The 22410-nt window shown below is 48.2% G+C and overlaps 1 protein-coding gene across 1 annotated transcript; it reads left to right on the forward strand.

The window, feature by feature from the left end:
* The first annotated feature begins 647 nt into the window (after nucleotides 1-647).
* On the forward strand, nucleotides 648-15385 carry LOC123771233 (SUMO-interacting motif-containing protein 1-like). Its single transcript, XM_069309700.1, has 3 exons — nucleotides 648-736; nucleotides 7145-8838; nucleotides 15294-15385. The coding sequence occupies exons 1-3, from the start codon at nucleotides 648-650 to the stop codon at nucleotides 15383-15385; spliced, it is 1875 nt and encodes a 624-aa protein (XP_069165801.1).
* Nucleotides 15386-22410: the final 7025 nt, after the last annotated feature.

The following is a 22410-nucleotide window of genomic DNA, read 5'->3' on the forward strand; positions in this document are numbered from 1 at the left end:
AGTGTTCCACAGCAAAGTGTTCCACAGCAAAGTGTTCCACAGCAGTGTTCCACAGCAAAGTGTTCCACAGCAGTGTTCCACAGCAAAGTGTTCCACAGCAGTGTTCCACAGCAAAGTGTTCCACAGCAAAGTGTTCCACAGCAAAGTGTTCCACAGCAGTGTTCCACAGCAAAGTGTTCCACAGCAGTGTTCCACAGCAAAGTGTTCCACAGCAGTGTTCCACAGCAAAGTGTTCCACAGCAGTGTTCCACAGCAAAGTGTTCCACAGCAAAGTGTTCCACAGCAAAGTGTTCCACAGCAAAGTGTTCCACAGCAAAGTGTTCCACAGCAAAGTGTTCCACAGCAAAGTGTTCCACAGCAGTGTTCCACAGCAAAGTGTTCCACAGCAAAGTGTTCCACAGCAAAGTGTTCCACAGCAAAGTGTTCCACAGCAAAGTGTTCCACAGCAAAGTGTTCCAATTGGCGCACATTGTCCCATATAAAACAGCCAAGCAGAATATGGCGAGTCCGTTGCGTGGTGATTTTAATTCGTAACTATTTCATGCCACAAAAATATGAATACACAAAAATAAAATGAAATAAAAAATATTGTTTTAGAGTGAATGTTTTCTGTTATCATTTACATGCAATTTTACGTGTGAATAACAATGTTGGGTTTGTGGGACGTGAATGTGTTTGACTCAATAGTGTCTCCTGTCAGTTTTGTTACACGGTTCTTTGTTGTAGGGGTCCAAAGGTGAGAACGTGGGTGTAGGGGTCCACAGGGGAGAACTTGGGTGTAGGGGTCCACAGGTGAGAACGTGGGCGTAGGGGTCCACAGGGGAGAACGTGGGTGTAGGGGTCCACAGGGGAGAACTTGGGTGTAGGGGTCCACAGGTGAGAACGTGGGCGTAGGGGTCCACAGGGGAGAACGTGGGTGTAGGGGTCCACAGGTGAGAACGTGGGTGTAGGGGTCCACAGGGGAGAACGTGGGTGTAGGGGTCCACAGGGGAGAACGTGGGTGTAGGGGTCCACAGGTGTGAACGTGGGTGTAGGGGTCCACAGGGGAGAACGTGGGTGTAGGGGTCCACAGGTGAGAACGTGGGTGTAGGGGTCCACAGGTGTGAACGTGGGTGTAGGGGTCCACAGGGGAGAACGTGGGTGTAGGGGTCCACAGGTGTGAACGTGGGTGTAGGGGTCCACAGGGGAGAACGTGGGTGTAGGGGTCCACAGGGAAGAACTTGGGTGTAGGGGTGCACAGGGAAGAACGTGGGTGTAGGGGTCCACAGGTAAGAACTTGGGTGTAGGGGTCCACAGGTGAGAACGTGGGTGTAGGGGTCCAAAGGTGAGAACGTGGGTGTAGGGGTCCACAGGGAAGAACGTGGGTGTAGGGGTCCACAGGTGAGAACTTGGGTGTAGGGGTCCACAGGGAAGAACGTGGGTGTAGAGGTCCACAGGTGAGAACGTGGGTGTAGGGGTCCACAGGGGAGAACGTGGGTGTAGGGGTCCACAGGGGAGAACGTGGGTGTAGGGGTCCAAAGGTGAGAACGTGGGTGTAGGGGTCCAAAGGTGAGAACGTGGGTGTAGGGGTCCAAAGGTGAGAACGTGGGTGTAGGGGTCCAAAGGTGAGAACGTGGGTGTAGGGGTCCACAGGTGAGAACGTGGGTGTAGGGGTCCACAGGTGAGAACGTGGGTGTAGGGGTCCAAAGGTGAGAACGTGGGTGTAGGGGTCCACAGGTGAGAACGTGGGTGTAGGGGTCCACAGGGGAGAACGTGGGTGTAGGGGTCCAAAGGTGAGAACGTGGGTGTAGGGGTCCAAAGGTGAGAACGTGGGTGTAGGGGTCCAAAGGTGAGAACGTGGGTGTAGGGGTCCAAAGGTGAGAACGTGGGTGTAGGGGTCCACAGGGAAGAACGTGGGTGTAGGGGTCCACAGGTGAGAACGTGGGTGTAGGGGTCCACAGGTGAGAACGTGGGTGTAGGGGTCCACAGGTGAGAACGTGGGTGTAGGGGTCCACAGGTGAGAACGTGGGTGTAGGGGTCCAAAGGTGAGAACGTGGGTGTAGGGGTCCACAGGTGAGAACGTGGGTGTAGGGGTCCACAGGTGTGAACGTGGGTGTAGGGGTCCACAGGTGAGAACGTGGGTGTAGGGGTCCACAGGTGTGAACGTGGGTGTAGGGGTCCACAGGTGTGAACGTGGGTGTAGGGGGTCCAAAGGTGAGAACGTGGGTGTAGGGGTCCACAGGTGTGAACGTGGGTGTAGGGGTCCACAGGTGAGAACGTGGGTGTAGGGGTCCACAGGTGAGAACGTGGGTGTAGGGGTCCACAGGTGTGAATGTGGGTGTAGGGGTCCACAGGTGTGAACGTGGGTGTAGGGGTCCAAAGGTGAGAACGTGGGTGTAGGGGTCCACAGGTGTGAACGTGGGTGTAGGGGGTCCAAAGGTGAGAACGTGGGTGTAGGGGTCCACAGGTGAGAACGTGGGTGTAGGGGTCCACAGGTGAGAACGTGGGTGTAGGGGTCCACAGGTGAGAACGTGGGTGTAGGGGTCCACAGGTGTGAGCGTGGGTGTAGGGGTCCACAGGTGTGAACGTGGGTGTAGGGGTCCACAGGTGTGAACGTGGGTGTAGGGTTCCACAGGTGTAAACGTGGGTGTAGGGGGTCCAAAGGTGAGAACGTGGGTGTAGGGGGTCCACAGGTGAGAACGTGGGTGTAGGGGTCCACAGGTGTGAACGTGGGTGTAGTGGTCCACAGGTGAGAACGTGGGTGTAGGGGTCCACAGGGGAGAACGTGGGTGTAGGGGTCCACAGGTGTGAACGTGGGTGTAGGGGTCCACAGGTGAGAACGTGGGTGTAGGGGTCCACAGGTGAGAACGTGGGTGTAGGGGTCCACAGGTGAGAACGTGGGTGTAGGGGTCCACAGGTGTGAACGTGGGTGTAGGGGTCCACAGGTGTGAACGTGGGTGTAGGGGTCCACAGGTGTGAACGTGGGTGTAGGGGTCCACAGGTGTGAACGTGGGTGTAGGGGTCCACAGGTGAGAACGTGGGTGTAGGGGTCCACAGGTGAGAACGTGGGTGTAGGGGTCCACAGGGGAGAACGTGGGTGTAGGGGTCCACAGGTGAGAACGTGGGTGTAGGGGTCCACAGGGAAGAACGTGTGTGTAGGGGTCCACAGGTGAGAACGTGGGTGTAGGGGTCCACAGGTGAGAACGTGGGTGTAGGGGTCCACAGGTGTGAACGTGGGTGTAGGGGTCCACAGGTGAGAACGTGGGTGTAGGGGTCCACAGGTGTGAACGTGGGCGTAGGGGTCCACAGGTGAGAACGTGGGTGTAGGGGTCCACAGGTGAGAACGTGGGTGTAGGGGTCCACAGGGGAGAACGTGGGTGTAGGGGTCCAAAGGTGAGAACGTGGGTGTAGGGGTCCACAGGTGAGAACGTGGGTGTAGGGGTCCACAGGGGAGAACGTGGGTGTAGGGGTCCACAGGGGAGAACGTGGGTGTAGGGGTCCACAGGTGAGAACGTGGGTGTAGGGGTCCACAGGGGAGAACGTGGGTGTAGGGGTCCAAAGGTGAGAACGTGGGTGTAGGGGTCCACAGGTGAGAACGTGGGTGTAGGGGTCCACAGGGGAGAACGTGGGTGTAGGGGTCCACAGGTGAGAACGTGGGTGTAGGGGTCCACAGGGGAGAACGTGGGTGTAGGGGTCCACAGGGGAGAACGTGGGTGTAGGGGTCCACAGGGGAGAACGTGGGTGTAGGGGTCCAAAGGTGAGAACGTGGGTGTAGGGGTCCACAGGTGAGAACTTGGGTGTAGGGGTCCACAGGTGAGAACTTGGGTGTAGGGGTCCACAGGTGAGAACTTGGGTGTAGGGGTCCACAGGTGAGAACTTGGGTGTAAGGGTCGACAGGTGAGAACTTGGGTGTAGGGGTCCACAGGTGAGAACTTGGGTGTAGGGGTCCACAGGTGAGAACTTGGGTGTAGGGGTCCACAGGTGAGAACTTGGGTGTAGGGGTCCACAGGTGAGAACTTGGGTGTAGGGGTCCACAGGTGAGAACTTGGGTGTAGGGGTCCACAGGTGAGAACTTGGGTGTAGGGGTCCACAGGTGAGAACTAGGGTGTAGGGGTCCACAGGTGAGAACTTGGGTGTAGGGGTCCAGAGGTGAGAACTTGGGTGTAGGGGTCCACAGGAGAGAACGTTGTTGGAAAAGTTGTAATGAGACAAGAAAGGATAGGGAGCCGTAGCCTAGGGTGACCTACATAGCCTAAGTACACACGTCCTGTTCCCCCACTCCTGGGAAAACATATGTAGGTGATATATACGTTAAGAAATTCTCTCTCTTCTAAATAATTATAGAAATTGAAGTATAATATGTTAGGGAACCATATATAAAACTATTTCTTTAGAAATTGTGAGGTTAATCGTAAGAATAATGGATAAATTGATAGAGCCACAATAGGCTATAAATGCCTATGCTTAAGGAATGCTATTGGAAGTCTCACGATGTTAACAATGTAGGTGCTATAACCTAATTAATGGAGGTTATATAAGTTGTAAAGATAGTAACGATATCACAAGGAAAAGGACTTACATAGGAAGATAAGGTATCTGGAGACAGCACTATGGCATTGATTGTATAGTACATGGAGGGATTGTTATCTCTGTTCACCTCGCAATAAATAGGTTGCATCCTGGGGAGTGTCAGTAGTTCCATCTTGGTGCGGACCTCGATATATACCTATCGTGTATACATACACAGGTTGCCTGTCCCAGACAAAATAAATCATAATTATGAATTTGATTTGGACAAATCCTGTCTGAAATTCTAAACGTGCAAGATAGTGGCTTTTCAAGAATGTATCACTTAATTACCAACATATGTACTTTTAGTGCCTATTTACCTTCCTGTATATATGATAAACATAAACAAGGTGCTGGTATATGAGGAAGGGGGGAAGAAACATTGCCCAACCCCTCGGAGCATGAGGGATCGAGCGCCGACCTGCAACAAGCAAGGTCGTCGCTGTACTCCCACATAGGAAGGATAAGTAAATATAGAGATAAAATCTGCATATAGGGAAAGGCATATAAATTACTGATGTATGTGTTTTATCGTTGGCCACGTAATAGGATATTACGTCTATATTGAATGAAAGATGGATGAACGTAGTAAAAGAAGGTAACGAAAGAAAGATACAGGGCGGTAAATATAATGCGTGAGCGACATTAAATGGTATTAACAGGTAATCATATTGTTTAAACCAAGATGTGCCATTTACCAGGGGCTGTCCCACCCCCACACATCTTGCTTTTGGCGGCCTGCGGGGACGTCACTATGACGTCACGGAGTAGGCGGAGTCTGCAGCGTGGCTCCGCCCACTCCTCATCCCATTCTTCCTTATTCGGCAGCTCCGCGGCGCGCCCCCTTCCACCACCACCCTCAAGCGAACAACTATACTTCTCCCTGTACATCGAACCCATGGAATGTTACCATGTATATTTAAAAATTTAAAAGGCATGTAGTAATAATACACATAATAATTGATTGTATGTTTTATTATCATTTGAGGGCGTGTTTGGAAGAGTGGAGGTGTGAGGACGAAAGGTTCACCGCCGTTAGTTTACTCAGTGCAGCCAGTCTGTAACAAACATCGAAACATCAGCAAGTGATACGCCACTATATTCTGGCATGATTATCTATGTGAGGCGGGATACTAGGGTAGTGTGTGAAGTGCCATGTTACCGTGTGGGTTATGTATAGTGACTGAGTGCCGAACCAAGTCGTGTCGTCAACGAAAAAAAGTGGAATACAGAGCGAAAAGAGACGCACATACACCAGCCTGATATGACCATGGTAAGTTGCAGACGAAATTTTGTTGTGGCGCGCCAAGCTGGTTGTGGGTGATATTGTGGCTTCCTGGTCCCATAGTCCTGTCAGATATGGGTGTGGAATTCCTGGCACGAGCCCGTTTTGGCCGTAGTTGCCCAGCTTGGCCGGGCCGGGCGGCTGAGATTGGCAAGGAATCAGGAGGAACTTGGCAAGGGGGCGACAGACGACGAGGGAATCAGCTGATCGCGGCCAGGGGAAGGCAGCTCCACCATGGCCGTGTTTACATCCACAGCTGATGGTGGGCAGCAGCTCCTGCCACGTCCCCTCACACACACACTACACCCTCACCAGTCTCGTTTAACTAGTGAGGTTATTACTGGTATATATTAACATATATTACTTGTGGGACGTAGGCCTACGCTTGCTCAAGGTCACGAGCCGTGGCAGCCCTCCAGGCCTACCTGGCGGCGTCGTCAGGCACCACGTGGCTCTCAACCATTACACAAAAATAAAGATGAAGAAACATTTTTAATTCTATATTTATATTAATTATGAAGTCGTTCAAATTATAAGTCTCGACTTTTATATTACAAGTTAACTAGAGATTTGGATTAGAGGAGTTTTTTATATATTTTTTTTAATTAGAGTATTTATTACGGTGTTGGTTGTGTGGAGCAAAAACATGTTGATAATACCGTAGTGATATTAAAGGTTAGATATATTTAACTTGCATCAGGATACATGCAGGTGTATGTGAAGGCTGGCTGTTTACTACCACACGTCAGGGTTGTACAGTGTTGGTGCCCAACCATGGTGGCGGCTGTAGTGATGGTGGTGGTGATTGTTGTAGTGAGAGTGGTAGTTTTGTTGATGGTACTACAAGTAGTGATGGTGGTGGTGGTGATTGTTGTAGTGAGAGTGGTAGTTTTGTTGATGGTACTACATGTGGTGGTGGTGGTGGTGATTGTTGTAGCGAGAGTGATAGTTTTGTTGATGGTACTACATGTGGTGGTGGTGGTGGTGATTGTTGTAGCGAGAGTGATAGTTTTGTTGATGGTACTACATGTAGTGATGGTGGTTGTGGTGATTGTTGTAGCGAGTGATAGTTTTGTTGGTGATATTACATGTAGTGGTGGTTGTGGTGATTGTTGTAGCGAGAGTGATAGTTTTGTTAATGGTACTACAAGTAGTGATGGTGGTGGTGGTTGTTGTAGTAATGATTGTAGCGAAGGTGGTAATGGTTGTAGCGATGGTTGTAATAGTCGAAGTGATAATGGTTCAAGTGAAGCATCTTACGACATGCACAAATCTTAGTACTTCATAGTTAGCTCTTGACATTATCACCAGTAGTGGAGGTGTTATCACCAGTAGTGGAGGTGTTATCACCAGTAGTGGAGGTGTTATCACCAGTAGTGGAGGTGTTATCAACAGTAGTGGAGGTGTTATCAACAGTAGTGGAGGTGTTATCAACAGTAGTGGAGGTGTTATCACCAGTAGTGGAGGTGTTATCAACAGTAGTGGAGGTATTATCAACAGTAGTGGAGGTGTTATCAACAGTAGTGGAGGTGTTATCAACAGTAGTGGAGGTGTTATCAACAGTAGTGGAGGTGTTATCACCAGTAGTGGAGGTGTTATCAACAGTAGTGGAGGTGTTATCAACAGTAGTGGAGGTGTTATCAACAGTAGTGGTGTTATCAACAGTAGTGGTGTTATCAACAGTAGTGGAGGTGTTATCAACAGTAGTGGAGGTGTTATCACCAGTAGTGGAGGTGTTATCAACAGTAGTGGAGGTGTTATCAACAGTAGTGGAGGTGTTATCACCAGTAGTGGAGGTGTTATCACCAGTAGTGGAGGTGTTATCACCAGTAGTGGAGGTGTTATCAACAGTAGTGGAGGTGTTATCAACAGTAGTGGAGGTGTTATCAACAGTAGTGGAGGTGTTATCACCAGTAGTGGAGGTGTTATCAACAGTAGTGGAGGTGTTATCAACAGTAGTGGAGGTGTTATCACCAGTAGTGGAGGTGTTATCAACAGTAGTGGAGGTGTTATCACCAGTAGTGGAGGTGTTATCACCAGTAGTGGAGGTGTTATCAACAGTAGTGGAGGTGTTATCAACAGTAGTGGAGGTGTTATCACCAGTAGTGGAGGTGTTATCAACAGTAGTGGAGGTGTTATCAACAGTAGTGGAGGTGTTATCAACAGTAGTGGAGGTGTTATCACCAGTAGTGGAGGTGTTATCAACAGTAGTGGAGGTGTTATCAACAGTAGTGGAGGTGTTATCAACAGTAGTGATGGTGTTATCACCAGTAGTGGTGTTATCACCAGTAGTGGAGGTGTTATCACCAGTAGTGGAGGTGTTATCAACAGTAGTGGAGGTGTTATCACCAGTAGTGGAGGTGTTATCAACAGTAGTGGAGGTGTTATCAACAGTAGTGGAGGTGTTATCACCAGTAGTGGAGGTGTTATCAACAGTAGTGGAGGTGTTATCACCAGTAGTGGAGTTGTTATCACCAGTAGTGGAGGTGTTATCAACAGTAGTGGAGGTGTTATCACCAATAGTGGAGGTGTTATCACCAGTAGTGGAGGTGTTATCAACAGTAGTGGAGGTGTTATCAACAGTAGTGGAGGTGTTATCAACAGTAGTGGAGGTGTTATCAACAGTAGTGGAGGTGTTATCACCAGTAGTGGAGGTGTTATCAACAGTAGTGGAGGTGTTATCAACAGTAGTGGAGGTGTTATCACCAGTAGTGGAGGTGTTATCACCAGTAGTGGTGTTATCAACAGTAGTGGAGGTGTTATCAACAGTAGTGGAGGTGTTATCAACAGTAGTGGAGGTGTTATCAACAGTAGTGGAGGTGTTATCAACAGTAGTGATGGTGTTATCAACAGTAGTGATGGTGTTATCAACAGTAGTGGAGGTGTTATCAACAGTAGTGGTGTTATCAACAGTAGTGATGGTGTTATCAACAGTAGTGGAGGTGTTATCAACAGTAGTGGAGGTGTTATCAACAGTAGTGGAGGTGTTATCAACAGTAGTGATGGTGATATCAACAGTAGTGATGGTGTTATCAACAGTAGTGGTGGTGTTATCAATAGTAGTGGTGGTGTTATCAACAGTAGTGATGGTGTTATCAACAGTAGTGGTGGTGTTATCAATAGTAGTGATGGTGTTATCAACAGTAGTGGTGGTGTTATCAACAGTAGTGGTGGTGTTATCAATAGTAGTGGTGGTGTTATCAACAGTAGTGGTGGTGTTATCAATAGTAGTGGTGGTGTTATCAATAGTAGTGATGGTGTTATCAACGGTAGTGATGGTGATAGGTTTCATCCAAGGAAATTTCTTCGTATCCTCGTACGGGGGCTGTTACCACTTACAGGATGGGTATGGGGGTCCGTTACCACTTACAGGATGGGTATGGGGTCTGTTACCACTTACAGGATGGGTATGGGGTCTGTTACCACTTACAGGATGGGTATGGGGTCTGTTACCACTTACAGGATGTTTATGGGGGTCTGTTACCACTTAAAGGATGGGTATGGGGTCTGTTACCACTTACAGGATGGGTATGGGGTCTGTTACCACTTACAGGATGGGTATGGGGGTCCGTTACCACTTACAGGATGGGTATAGGAGTCCGTTACCACTTACAGGATGGGTATGGGGTCTGTTACCACTTACAGGATGGGTATGGGGTCTGTTAACACTTACAGGATGGGTATGGGGGTCCACTACCATCTTTACGTTGAAACTGCTGCATATTCTATTTCGCGCGTGTAAAAGTGTTTTCGCGCGTGTCAAATTATTTTCGCGCGTGTCAAATTATTTTCGCGCGTGTCAAATTGTTTTCGCGCGTGTAAAATTTTCGCGCGTGATGAAATTTTTTCTTGTATGCTATAACCACTCGTGTTATTAAGAATCATTTATGTATTATTAAGTATAAGTAAAATATGTTGCATGCGACTCACGTAATGACATTTATTTTAAATCAAGAGAATATACCTTAATCATGTCCTCAACTGACACCTGGCAACATAAACACGGCCCACGCATCCTCGTTTTCTTTCTTGGTGCCGCTATGGGTCTGAGTCTGTCTGTCTCTCTCTCTTTCTCTCTCTTTCTCTCTCTCTCTCTCTCTCTCTCTCTCTCTCTCTCTCTCTCTCTCTCTCTCTCTCTCTCTCTCTCTCTCTCTCTCTCTCTCTCTCTCTCTGTCTCTCTCTCTCTCTCTCTCTCTCTGTCTCTCTCTCTCTCTCTCTCTCTCTCTCTCTCTCTCTCTCTCTCTCTCTCTCTCTCTCTCTCTCTCTCTCTCTCTCTCTCTCTCTCTCTCTCTCTCTCTGTCTCTCTCTGTCTCTCTCTCTCTCTCTCTCTCTCTCTCTCTCTCTCTCTCTCTCTCTCTCTCTCTCTCTCTCTCTCTCTCTCTCTCTCTCTCTCTCTCTCTCCCTCTCTCTCTCTCTCCCCCTCTCACACTCAGCCTGCCTATAGTGTACCTGGTTGTGGTAAGAGGATAATGTGTGTGATCATGTGGGTGGAAGCCTTCGCCAGCCAGGCAGGCAGGCAGGCAGGCAGGGGCCGCGGCTGGTGCTGGCTCACCTCTCTATGGCTCTCTTGTCTTCTTCACTCCTGTATGCCCTCCTCTCTATCTCATACACTTTATTGCAGTTTACTTTCCAAATTGTGGGTGTTTGTGAAATTGTTTTGGAGGATCAAGAGCATCTTCTCTCTGTCTCTCAACCATTTCTGTCCATTCTCTTCCCTATATTTCCCCTCCTTTTCTCCTGCCTATACTCTGTGTCTGTCCTGGTTGATACCTGCTTGATGGGGTTCTGGCAGTTCTTCTACTCCCAAAGCCCGGCCCGAGGCCAGGATCGACTTGTGAGAGTTTGGTCCACCACTACCCCCCTCTTCATCTTCCCTCTAACTCCTCCCACAGCTTTCTCTGCCTCTGTATCTCCCTTCTCTATATCTTGAGCACAAGAGTACAGACAATGTCCATTAAACTGATTGTTCAGGAGATTAAAGATCTCAATGTCTTCTCGTAGATCAGATTATTTACAGACCTAATACAAATCTTTTAAGACGATGAATAAATTCGACGCGGCGAGAGATGACTAAGTATGTGAGATGCAAGGAGAAGGGAACTATCAGGAGAAAGTGGCAAGCCATGACGACTCTCTATAGCACTGGGAAGGGGTCAGGACAAGGATGTGGGATGGGACGGGGGGAAGGAATGGTGCCCCAACCACTTGGACGGTCGGGGGATTGAACGCCGACCTGCATGAAGCGAGACCGTCACTCTACCGTCCAGTCCATGTGGTTGTTAGTGAAGTGTTGGTAGTTTATGTGAAGAGTACACAGGGATTGTTCTGTTTGTCTGCACTTTAAAACTATGGCAACATTGATATTTTTATAGTTCTCTGTCTTTTTTTTGTGAGTGATATATAAGAGTGGACACAGGTGTAACTAGGCCTGGGCTGCATTTACCAGTCCTCCAATACGCCCTATAAACAACAATATATGTTTCCCTTGTTTAAAAGTGGTCTGGAGAATGCGACGTGGTCTGGTTATGGACCAGCCCGTCCTCCTAAGGCTTCACAACGTCATGAAAACGGTCAATTTAAAGTGCCCATTCCTAACCTACCAGAGGACCCAAGACAGAAAACGGTACAGTACGTCACTCTTGTCAGCCGCTTCCATTATCTAGTACGGCAATGTTTGGCTTTAACGTATACGAGCGATAAAGAGAGGTTCGTTGTAGGAGGACAGGTTGTATGGTGTGTCGTCAACCCGTCTTAAAAATAACGTCACTTTTGGCTGGTATGCGCGGCGCTATGGCCAAATTTGGACGTAATTTGAAATGAAATCGACTCACAAAAGTGACGAACTGTTCCGTTTTCTGTTTGAGTCGTCCGGCTTACTCGGCCACCTTAGAAGAGGATTCACATTAACGTTTTTCATACCGTTTTGAAACTTTATAACAATTTCCTGCCCACCTAATCTATCAGAGGACCCTTAACTTATTGTTGTTGAAAAAAAATCCCAAATTTATATTCATTTTTTTTAATTTTCAAATTACGTCCATATTCGGCCACATGGGTAAACGGCCAAAAGCGACGTTGTTTTTAAGAGGAGAGGTTGGTGTGGTAGTGGTGAGTAATGTTGCTTCTCGCCGCCCACAACACTCACCACCACGATACATCTCCTTCCCTCCACGTTTGTTCTTCTTGTTTAACATTCCCTACCCGGAACAAAAAGTTCCAAGTAGCACGGTCTATGGTGAGCCCATTGGGCGTCTACGTTTGGCATAGTCTCAGACGTGTGCTTGGTCACACGCCTGACACCTGGGTGGACAGCGCTTCGGATTCGTAGTTCTGAGGTTCCGGGTTCGATCCCCGGTGGAGACGGAGACAAATGGGCAAAATGTTTCTTTCACCCTGATGCCCCTGTTACCTAGCAGTAAATAGGTAGCTGGGAGTTAGACAGGTGCTACGGGCTGCTTCCTGGGGGATGTAACAAAAATGAGGCCTGGTCGAGGACCGGGCCGCGGGGACGCTAAGCCCCGTAATCCTCTCAAGATAACCTCCAGATTGGTGTTGGCTGCTAGGGAGAGTGGCATACATTCACACCCACCCAAATTATAGGGTGGATAATGAGAACCTTCAAAACCTGGGATGCCCCAGCAGTGAGGAGCCTTGTTAGTGCCCTGGAGGTGTGTCCAGCACACATTATTGTCCAGTGCTCACATCACCGCTCAAGGCAGGCGAAATATCCCAGCTTGAAAATATACACCGGCCCTTCACTTGCCAGACAAGATGGAATAACTGGAAACTGGTTGAAACACATGAGAGAATACTTACTCAACAGTAAGCAAAATAATTACGTTGGCTGAATAGTGATTGGAGAGATTAGAATGGAGGAAAATTACCAGCAGAGTATCACAGGGATGATTACCTCGGGCCATTACCTACTCTTTCTCATGTTATGACGTGACTGGAGAAGTTACCTTTCATGACGATGTTAAAACAGGTGAGAGCAGGATTGGAGAATTATCCAGGTAAACCTGGATAATTAAAAGATGGTCTCAAAAATGCTTCCTCGACCTTTAATCCAAGCAAATATGAGGTAATATTTGACGAGAAAGAGGAGCCAACAGGGATATTAGAATATTGGAAAAGAATAACATGGATATTCTAATATCTGCATAGTCTGCATAGGAATATAAGAACTTAAACCACGTGGCGCAGTGGTAAGACACTTGCCTGGCGCTTTGCAGCGCTTTGGCCTGGGTTCGTATCCAGCCCAGGGGGGATTTTCTTGGTGCCAATCCTTAACTGTAGCCTCTATTCAACCATCAGTGAATGGTCACCTGGTTTTTAAACGATTTGTCGGTTAATACAGTAGGCCAGCAGATGTATCTGCTGGCCCTACTGTATCAACCATACAACCTACTACTCATTGTTGTAACAAATGAGACGTGTTCTCGGGATGTTTATTGTCTATGAAGACTGGACGGCTCACTACACGTCTGGTGCTGAAGCCTCTGCCACGTCTCCACATTGCCAGCATTAGTAGTTTTTTTCCAACTTTCAATTTATTAAAAAAATTAGCTGTACCCGGCCACGCGTTGCTGTGGCTCAACAACGCACATGTGTTGCTGAGCCACAGCATCCTTCTCCTGTCTCCCAGTCCTCTCCACCATTTCCCCCGTCCCCCTAGTCCTCCCCACCACCCCCCACTCCCCTGTCCCCTCGTCCCCACCATCCCCCACTCCCGCGTCCCCTCGTCCTTCCCATCATTCCCCACTCCCTCGTCCGATGCATTCCCAAATGTTCTGATGTTCCCATTAGAAAATTGGGAACATCAAATGATCTGATGTTCCCATCACTAAAATATAAGAAAAACAGTTAAAAAAAACAAAATGAAAAAAAAAAAATACAAAAATAAACTATACTCAGGAAATGAACAGTATGGTAAACAACACAGCTCAATGCCAACGCAATGTCACACAAAATAACTAAATCAAAATGAAAATATATCGAAACCTATGAAAATTCAATTTATCAATGCAATCGGAAACATTGAAATGGAATCATAACATGTTTAGTATAGCACGTGTTGCTATTACGTGCAACACATGGCGCTGTTTAAAAAAGAAAAGAAAAAGCATGTTTTTACCTGTCCCAGGTGTTGCATCTATATAGTAGGTATATAAAAACACGCGCATATTCGAATGGAACGTTGTCAATATTTCAAAGCAATCAGTGAAGATCTTTCGGAGATTACTGCATGTGTGCTTTTACGTCCAACAGATGGCGCTGTTTAAAAAAAAAAAATCCTGTCACAGGTGAAGCATGTGTATAGTAGTATATAAAAATGCGCCTATTCGAATGCAACGTCGTGTCAACATTTCAAAGCAATCGGTAAAGAGGTTTCGAAGATTTCCCTCACATGAAAATCACAGTTAAAAAAGAAAGCATGTTTTCCCCCTTCACAGACGTGACATCTATATATGTATATAAAGTATGTATATAAAGTATATATGTACTATGTATATAAAGTATATATGTGTATATAAATTATATATGTATATATTAACTATATATTATAGTATATTATAGTATATATTAACTATATGTATATATTAATTATATATATATATTGTGTATATAAAGTATATATGTATATAAAGTATAAGACATCTATATATGTATATAATATGTATATAAATACCCGCTCGGATGCGAATTGAACGTCGTGTGAAAATGTCAAAGCAATCGGTGAAGAACTTTCGGAGATTAGCGATTTTGAACAAACGAATATTAACATTTTTATTTATATAGATATATATTATTATTTCCAATTTTTATTTAATTATAAATGAAAACATGTTTTTTCTCCTAGTATGATTTTTCTATCTTTGTCATCTACATAATACCGGTATATGGTAACTAAATTTTTACTTAATTTTACATTTCTACAAGCTAATGATAACAAAAAAACTTATTGATTTATTTTTATCGCCGAGCTATCTTTCTTGAGATAGTTATCTTGAGATGATTTCGGGGCCTAGTGTCCCCGCGGCCCGGTCCTCGACCAGCCCTCCACTCCCAGGAAGCAGCCCGTGACAGCTGACTAACTCCCAGGTACCTATTTACTGCTAGGTAACAGGGGCATTAGGGTGAAAGAAAATACCGAATGTTTCTCGCCGGCGCCCGGGATCGAACCCGGGACCACAGGATCACGTGTCCAGTGTTCTGTCCACTCAGCCACCGGCTCCCTCACGGGCTAAGCAGGTAATTTGATCGTCGTGTCGCTTTTTAAACTTTTTACTCTGGATAATTTTTAATTTCATTGTAATATTCATATTAGTTTCTCTAATTTTAGTAAGACGAAATTTTGAATTTAACTGCTGCACCGTTCAAGGTGAAATAGATTTTTTGATGCGTTTTCTGTGACTTTAAATTCTTAATTTATATTCATATTTTATTCAAAATATTACAGGTGAGAATGATGAGTTTTGTCCTAGTGTGATTACCAGTAATATAACTGAGCTTCATACACGAGTCATAACATTGTCTTTCTTGAGATGTTGACATGAAGATCATTTATATTATTGTACTGTACGTAAAGCCTAGTATTACTGCATCATCACCATCATCATCATCATCATCATCATTATCATCATATTGTAGCAACGTTAGTGCGATTTCTTTGTGTAAATAATACAATTATTATTATTACTGTATTATTATTATTATTATTATTATTATTATTATTATTATTATTATTATTATTATTATTATTATTATTATTATTTTTTTATGATTTGATGTAATGTGGCGGTTATTATTTGCTGGAACATTACCTGTTGTTTCTTTTCCATTATTCAGTGGCAGCATAGTGTAACCAACCTACCACATGATGTAGTCATTCTGTGTCATACAGGAGCATAGGGTTCCACGTTAGTAAGTGTATATTTGGTCACTGCAGGAGCATAGGGCTCCACGTTAGTAAGTGTATATTTGGTCACTACAGGAGCATAGGGCTCCACGTTAGTAAGTGTATATTTGGTCACTACAGGAGCATAGGGTTCCACGTTAGTAATTGTATATTTGGTCACTACAGGAGCATAGGGCTCCACGTTAGTAATTGTATATTTGGTCACTACAGGAGCATAGGGTTCCACGTTAGTAATTGTATATTTGGTCACTACAGGAGCATAGGGCTCCACGTTAGTAATTGTATATTTGATCATTACAGGAGCATAGGGTTCCACGTTAGTAATTGTATATTTGGTCACTACAGGAGCATAGGGTTCCACGTTAGTAATTGTATATTTGGTCACTACAGGAGCATAGGGCTCCACATCAGTAATTGTATATTTGGTCACTACAGGAGCATAGGGCTCCACGTTAGTAATTGTATATTTGGTCACTACAGGAGCATAGGGTTCCACGTTAGTAATTGTATATTTGGTCACTACAGGAGCATAGGGCTCCACGTTAGTAATTGTATATTTGATCATTACAGGAGCATAGGGTTCCACGTTAGTAATTGTATATTTGGTCACTACAGGAGCATAGGGTTCCACGTTAGTAATTGTATATTTGGTCACTACAGGAGCATAGGGCTCCACATCAGTAATTGTATATTTGGTCACTACAGGAGCATAGGGCTCCACGTTAGTAATTGTATATTTGGTCACTACAGGAGCATAGGGTTCCACGTTAGTAATTGTATATTTGGTCACTACAGGAGCATAGGGCTCCACGTTAGTAATTGTATATTTGATCATTACAGGAGCATAGGGTTCCACGTTAGTAATTGTATATTTGGTCACTACAGGAGCATAGGGTTCCACGTTAGTAATTGTATATTTGGTCACTACAGGAGCATAGGGCTCCACGTTAGTAATTGTATATTTGGTCACTACAGGAGCATAGGGCTCCACGTTAGTAATTGTATATTTGGTCACTACAGGAGCATAGGGTTCCACGTTAGTAATTGTATATTTGGTCACTACAGGAGCATAGGGCTCCACGTTAGTAATTGTATATTTGATCATTACAGGAGCATAGGGTTCCACGTTAGTAATTGTATATTTGGTCACTACAGGAGCATAGGGTTCCACGTTAGTAATTGTATATTTGGTCACTACAGGAGCATAGGGCTCCACATCAGTAATTGTATATTTGGTCACTACAGGAGCATAGGGCTCCACGTTAGTAATTGTATATTTGGTCACTACAGGAGCATAGGGCTCCACATTAGTAATTGTATATTTGGTCACTACAGGAGCATAGGGCTCCACGTTAGTAAGTGTATATTTGGTCACTACAGGAGCATAGGGCTCCACGTTAGTAATTGTATATTTGGTCACTACAGGAGCATAGGGCTCCACGTTAGTAAGTGTATATTTGGTCACTGCAGGAGCATAGGGCTCCACGTTAGTAATTGTATATTTGGTCACTACAGGAGCATAGGGCTCCACGTTAGTAAGTGTATATTTGGTCACTACAGGAGCATAGGGCTCCACATCAGTAATTGTAGGTATTGATGATTGGGAGAGTTGATGACCATGCGTTCCTAGCCTTGTTCTGTCTGTATATTATAGTGTTATATTATCCTACTAGCCTAGTGTGTAGAATGTGTGAAGGCTACTAGCCTAGTGTGTAGAATGTGTGTAGGCTACTAGCCTAGTGTGTAGAATGTGTGTAGGCTACTAGCCTAGTGTGTAGAATGTGTGTAGGCTACTAGCCTAGTGTGAAGAATGTGTGTAGGCTACTAGCCTAGTGTGTAGAATGTGTGTAGGCTACTAGCCTAGTGTGAAGAATGTGTGTAGGCTACTAGCCTAGTGTGTAGAATGTGTGTAGGCTACTAGCCTAGTGTGAAGAATGTGTGTAGGCTACTAGCCTAGTGTGAAGAATGTGTGTAGGCTACTAGCCTAGTGTGAAGAATGTGTGTAGGCTACTAGCCTAGTGTGTAGAATGTGTGTAGGCTACTAGCCTAGTGTGTAGAATGTGTGTAGGCTACTAGCCTAGTGTGTAGAATGTGTGTAGGCTACTAGCCTAGTGTGTAGAATGTGTGTAGGCTACTAGCCTAGTGTGTAGAATGTGTGTAGGCTACTAGCCTAGCCTACACACATTCTATCGTGCATCAGTCATCGTGGGTCAGTTCTCATACTCTGTGATGATATCATAAATTGGTTTACTAATAATTATATACAATATAAATGTATTATTTTCCCCGTGTAAATTGATGTAAATATGGTCTTTATATTGTATATTATTTAATAAAGTTCTCTGGTAATGGGAACCGTCTACTAATCATTACATATTTCACATAAAGTGAACATTCTTCCATTACTCGGCTGGATCATTGTGCTCTGAATCTAATAGTTCACAAATTACAATAGATATGGTGTTAGTACCTGGTACACCCAGCAAGTACCTGACTAACTGACTAACACCCAGGTACACCCGTACCTGGGTGTTAGTCAGCTGTCACGGGCTGCTTCCTGGGGGTGGAGGCCTGGTCGAGGACCGGGCCGCGGGGACACTAAAGCCCCGAAATCATCTCAAGATAACCTCAAGATAACCTACATATATATACATTTTTTCTACCAGTCACATAATGTTGACAAGTGGCCAGCTGGAGCAGTCTACAGTTGCACCGTCATATCTTGAGGTTATCTTGAGATGATTTCGGGGCTTTAGTGTCCCCGCGGCCCGGTCCTCGACCAGGCCTCCACCCCCAGGAAGCAGCCCGTGACAGCTGACTAACTCCCAGGTACCTATTTACTGCTAGGTAACAGGGGCATTCAGGTTGAAAGAAACTTTGCCCATTTGTTTCTGCCTCGTGCGGGAATCGAACCCGCGCCACAGAATTACGAGTCCTGCGCGCTATCCACCAGGCTACCAGGCCCCTATATGTATACGACAATAATTTGTAAGTCGTTAGGTTCTCTGAGGACCATTTGGGAGACTTTATGTTCTCCCAGGTTACTTGAGAACACCGTGTAGAGTAATACACCTTGACCCTCACTGTACGGTGCAACAGTAGTTTAGACGTTAAGGGTTGTAGGCGAAGTTTGAACGTCATTTCGAGGTGGTCAGTGGTGACAAATTGTGACGAATTGCCACACCACCTTCCTGCCTGACCTATCATCGACGAGACATAGCTGGCAGGCTTAGCACGAGTCCTCACGAGTCCTGGAACCAGATTCACCAAGCAGTTACGCAAATACTTACGAACGTGTACATCTTTTCTCAATCTTTGACGGATTTATTTACATTTATTAAACGGTTTACAAGCATGAAAACTTGCCAATCAACTGTTGTTATTGTTATAAACATCCTCCTGGTGCTTCCGAGCTCATTAACTATTTAATAATTGTAAACAAAGCCGCTAAAGATTGAGAAAAGATGGCCAGGTTCGTAAGTGCTTGCGTAACTGCTTCGTGAATCTGGCCCCTGGTGTTCAGAAACGTATCCACCACGACGGACCGGGTCAGGACTATGAGTATTCAACTGTGTCCGAGTTGGCAAACATTGTAATGAAGCCCCCTAATGTTGGTAGACATTATGCTAATGTATTGGCTACTCATGTTTACATGCTGTTTGACTAGTCAGCTGCGTATGCTGCCTGACCTCCTGGCTGTCACACTAATGGTGGATATACCTCCTCTCTCATTTTTTGTGTTCGCAAGTTTCTTAGGTCAGCCCAGCCTATCCAGCAGGTGTACTGGGGGGTCACATGTGTACTGCAGGCCCACATGTGTGCTGGGGACGATATGTGTCGTGGAGGGCGAGAGACGTGTTGCAGTTTGCAGATATACTGTAGGGGGGGGGGGGTGTGTGATGGAGATAGAGCCGTGAGGTGATGTAGATGAGGGGGAGGGAGAGGGAGGACGGGCAGGTTCCTCAAACATAGAGACTATGTGCTTGTGAGGATGGCAGAGGGAGGGTGTGCTTGTGAGGATGGCAGGGGGAGGGTGTGCTTGTGAGGATGGCAGGGGGAGGGAGGGCTTGTGAGGATGGCAGGGGGAGGGTGTGCTTGTGAGGATGGCAGGGGGAGGGAGGGCTTGTGAGGATGGCAGGGGGAGGGAGGGCTTGTGAGGATGGCAGGGGGAGGGAGGGCTTGTGAGGATGGCAGGGGGAGGGTGTGCTTGTGAGGATGGCAGGGGGAGGGTGTGCTTGTGAGGATGGCAGGGGGAGGGAGTGCTTGTGAGGATGGCAGGGGGAGGGAGGGTGTGCTTGTGAGGATGGCAGGGGGAGGGTGTGCTTGTGAGGATGGCAGGGGAGGGTGTGCTTGTGAGGATGGCAGGGGGAAGGAGGGCTTGTGAAGATGGCAGGGGGAGGGAGGGCTTGTGAGGATGGCAGGGGGAGGGTGTGCTTGTGAGGATGGCAGGGGAGGGAGGGAGGGCTTGTGAGGATGGCAGGGGGAGGGTGTGCTTGTGAGGATGGCAGGGGAGGGAGGGCTTGTGAGGATGGCAGGGGGAGGGAGTGCTTGTGAGGATGGCAGGGGAGGGAGGGAGGGTTTGTGAGGATGGCAGGGGGGAGGGTGTGCTTGTGAGGATGGCAGGGGGAGGGTGTGCTTGTGAGGATGGCAGGGGGAGGGAGGGCTTGTGAGGATGGCAGGGGGAGGGAGGGCTTGTGAGGATGGCAGGGGGAGGTAGGGCTTGTGAGGATGGCAGGGGAGGGAGGGCTTGTGAGGATGGCAGGGGGAGGGAGGGCTTGTGAGGATGGCAGGGGGAGGGTGTGCTTGTGAGGATGGCAGGGGGAGGGTGTGCTTGTGAGGATGGCAGGGGGAGGGAGGGCTTGTGAGGATGGCAGGGGGAGGGAGGGCTTGTGAGGATGGCAGGGGGAGGGTGTGCTTGTGAGGATGGCAGGGGGAGGGTGTGCTTGTGAGGATGGCAGGGGGAGGGAGGGCTTGTGAGGATGGCAGGGGGAGGGTCTGCTTGTGAGGATGGCAGGGGGAGGGAGGGCTTGTGAGGATGGCAGTGGGAGGGAGTGCTTGTGAGGATGGCAGGGGGAGGGAGGGCTTGTGAGGATGGCAGGGGGAGGGAATGCTTGTGAGGATGGCAGGGGGAGGGAGTGCTTGTGAGGATGGCAGGGGGAGGGAGTGCTTGTGAGGATGGCAGGGGGAGGGAGGGCTTGTGAGGATGGCAGGGGGAGGGAGTGCTTGTGAGGATGGCAGGGGGAGGGTGTGCTTGTGAGGATGGCAGGGGGAGGGTGTGCTTGTGAGGATGGCAGGGGGAGGGCTTGTGAGGATGGCAGGGGGAGGGAGTGCTTGTGAGGATGGCAGGGGGAGGGAGGGCTTGTGAGGATGGCAGGGGGAGGGTGTGCTTGTGAGGATGGCAGGGGGAGGGAGTGCTTTTGAGGATGGCAGGGGGAGGGAGTGCTTGTGAGGATGGCAGGGGGAGGGAGGGCTTGTGAGGATGGCAGGGGGAGGGTGTGCTTGTGAGGATGGCAGGGGGAGGGAGGGCTTGTGAGGATGGCAGGGGGAGGGAGGGCTTGTGAGGATGGCTGGGGGAAGGAGGGCTTGTGAGGAGGGCAGGGGGAGGGTGTGCTTGTGAGGATGGCAGGGGGAGGGTGTGCTTGTGAGGATGGCAGGGGGAGGGTGGGCTTGTGAGGATGGCAGGGGGAGGGAGGGCTTGTGAGGATGGCAGGGGGAGGGAGTGCTTGTGAGGATGGCAGGGGGAGGGAGTGCTTGTGAGGATGGCAGGGGGAGGGAGTGCTTGTGAGGATGGCAGGGGGAGGGAGGGCTTGTGAGGATGGCAGGGGGAGGGAGTGCTTGTGAGGATGGCAGGGGGAGGGAGTGCTTGTGAGGATGGCAGGGGGAGGGAGGGCTTGTGAGGATGGCAGGGGGAGGGAGGGCTTGTGAGGATGGCAGGGGGAGGGAGGGCTTGTGAGGATGGCAGGGGGAGGGTGTGCTTGTAAGGATGGCAGGGGGAGGGTGTGCTTGTGAGGATGGCAGGGGGAGGGTGTGCTTGTGAGGATGGCAGGGGGAGGGTGTGCTTGTGAGGATGGCAGGGGGAGGGAGGGCTTGTGAGGATGGCAGGGGGAGGGAGTGCTTGTGAGGATGGCAGGGGAGGGAGGGAGGGCTTGTGAGGATGGCAGGGGGAGGGTGTGCTTGTGGGGATGGCAGGGGGAGGGAGGGCTTGTGAGGATGGCAGGGGGAGGTAGGGCTTGTGAGGATGGCAGGGGAGGGAGGGCTTGTGAGGATGGCAGGGGGAGGGAGGGCTTGTGAGGATGGCAGGGGGAGGGTGGGCTTGTGAGGATGGCAGAGGGAGGGTGTGCTTGTGAGGATGGCAGGGGGAGGGAGGGCTTGTGAGGATGGCAGGGGGAGGGTGGGCTTGTGAGGATGGCAGGGGGAGGGTGGGCTTGTGAGGATGGCAGGGGGAGGGTGGGCTTGTGAGGATGGCAGGGGGAGGGTGGGCTTGTGAGGATGGCAGAGGGAGGGTGTGCTTGTGAGGATGGCAGGGGGAGGGAGGGCTTGTGAGGATGGCAGGGGAAGGGTGTGCTTGTGAGGATGGCAGAGGGAGGGTGTGCTTGTGAGGATGGCAGGGGGAGGGAGGGCTTGTGAGGATGGCAGGGGGAGGGTGGGCTTGTGAGGA

Source organism: Procambarus clarkii, chromosome 65, assembly GCF_040958095.1.
Source record: "Procambarus clarkii isolate CNS0578487 chromosome 65, FALCON_Pclarkii_2.0, whole genome shotgun sequence".
Classification (NCBI taxonomy): domain Eukaryota; kingdom Metazoa; phylum Arthropoda; class Malacostraca; order Decapoda; family Cambaridae; genus Procambarus; species Procambarus clarkii.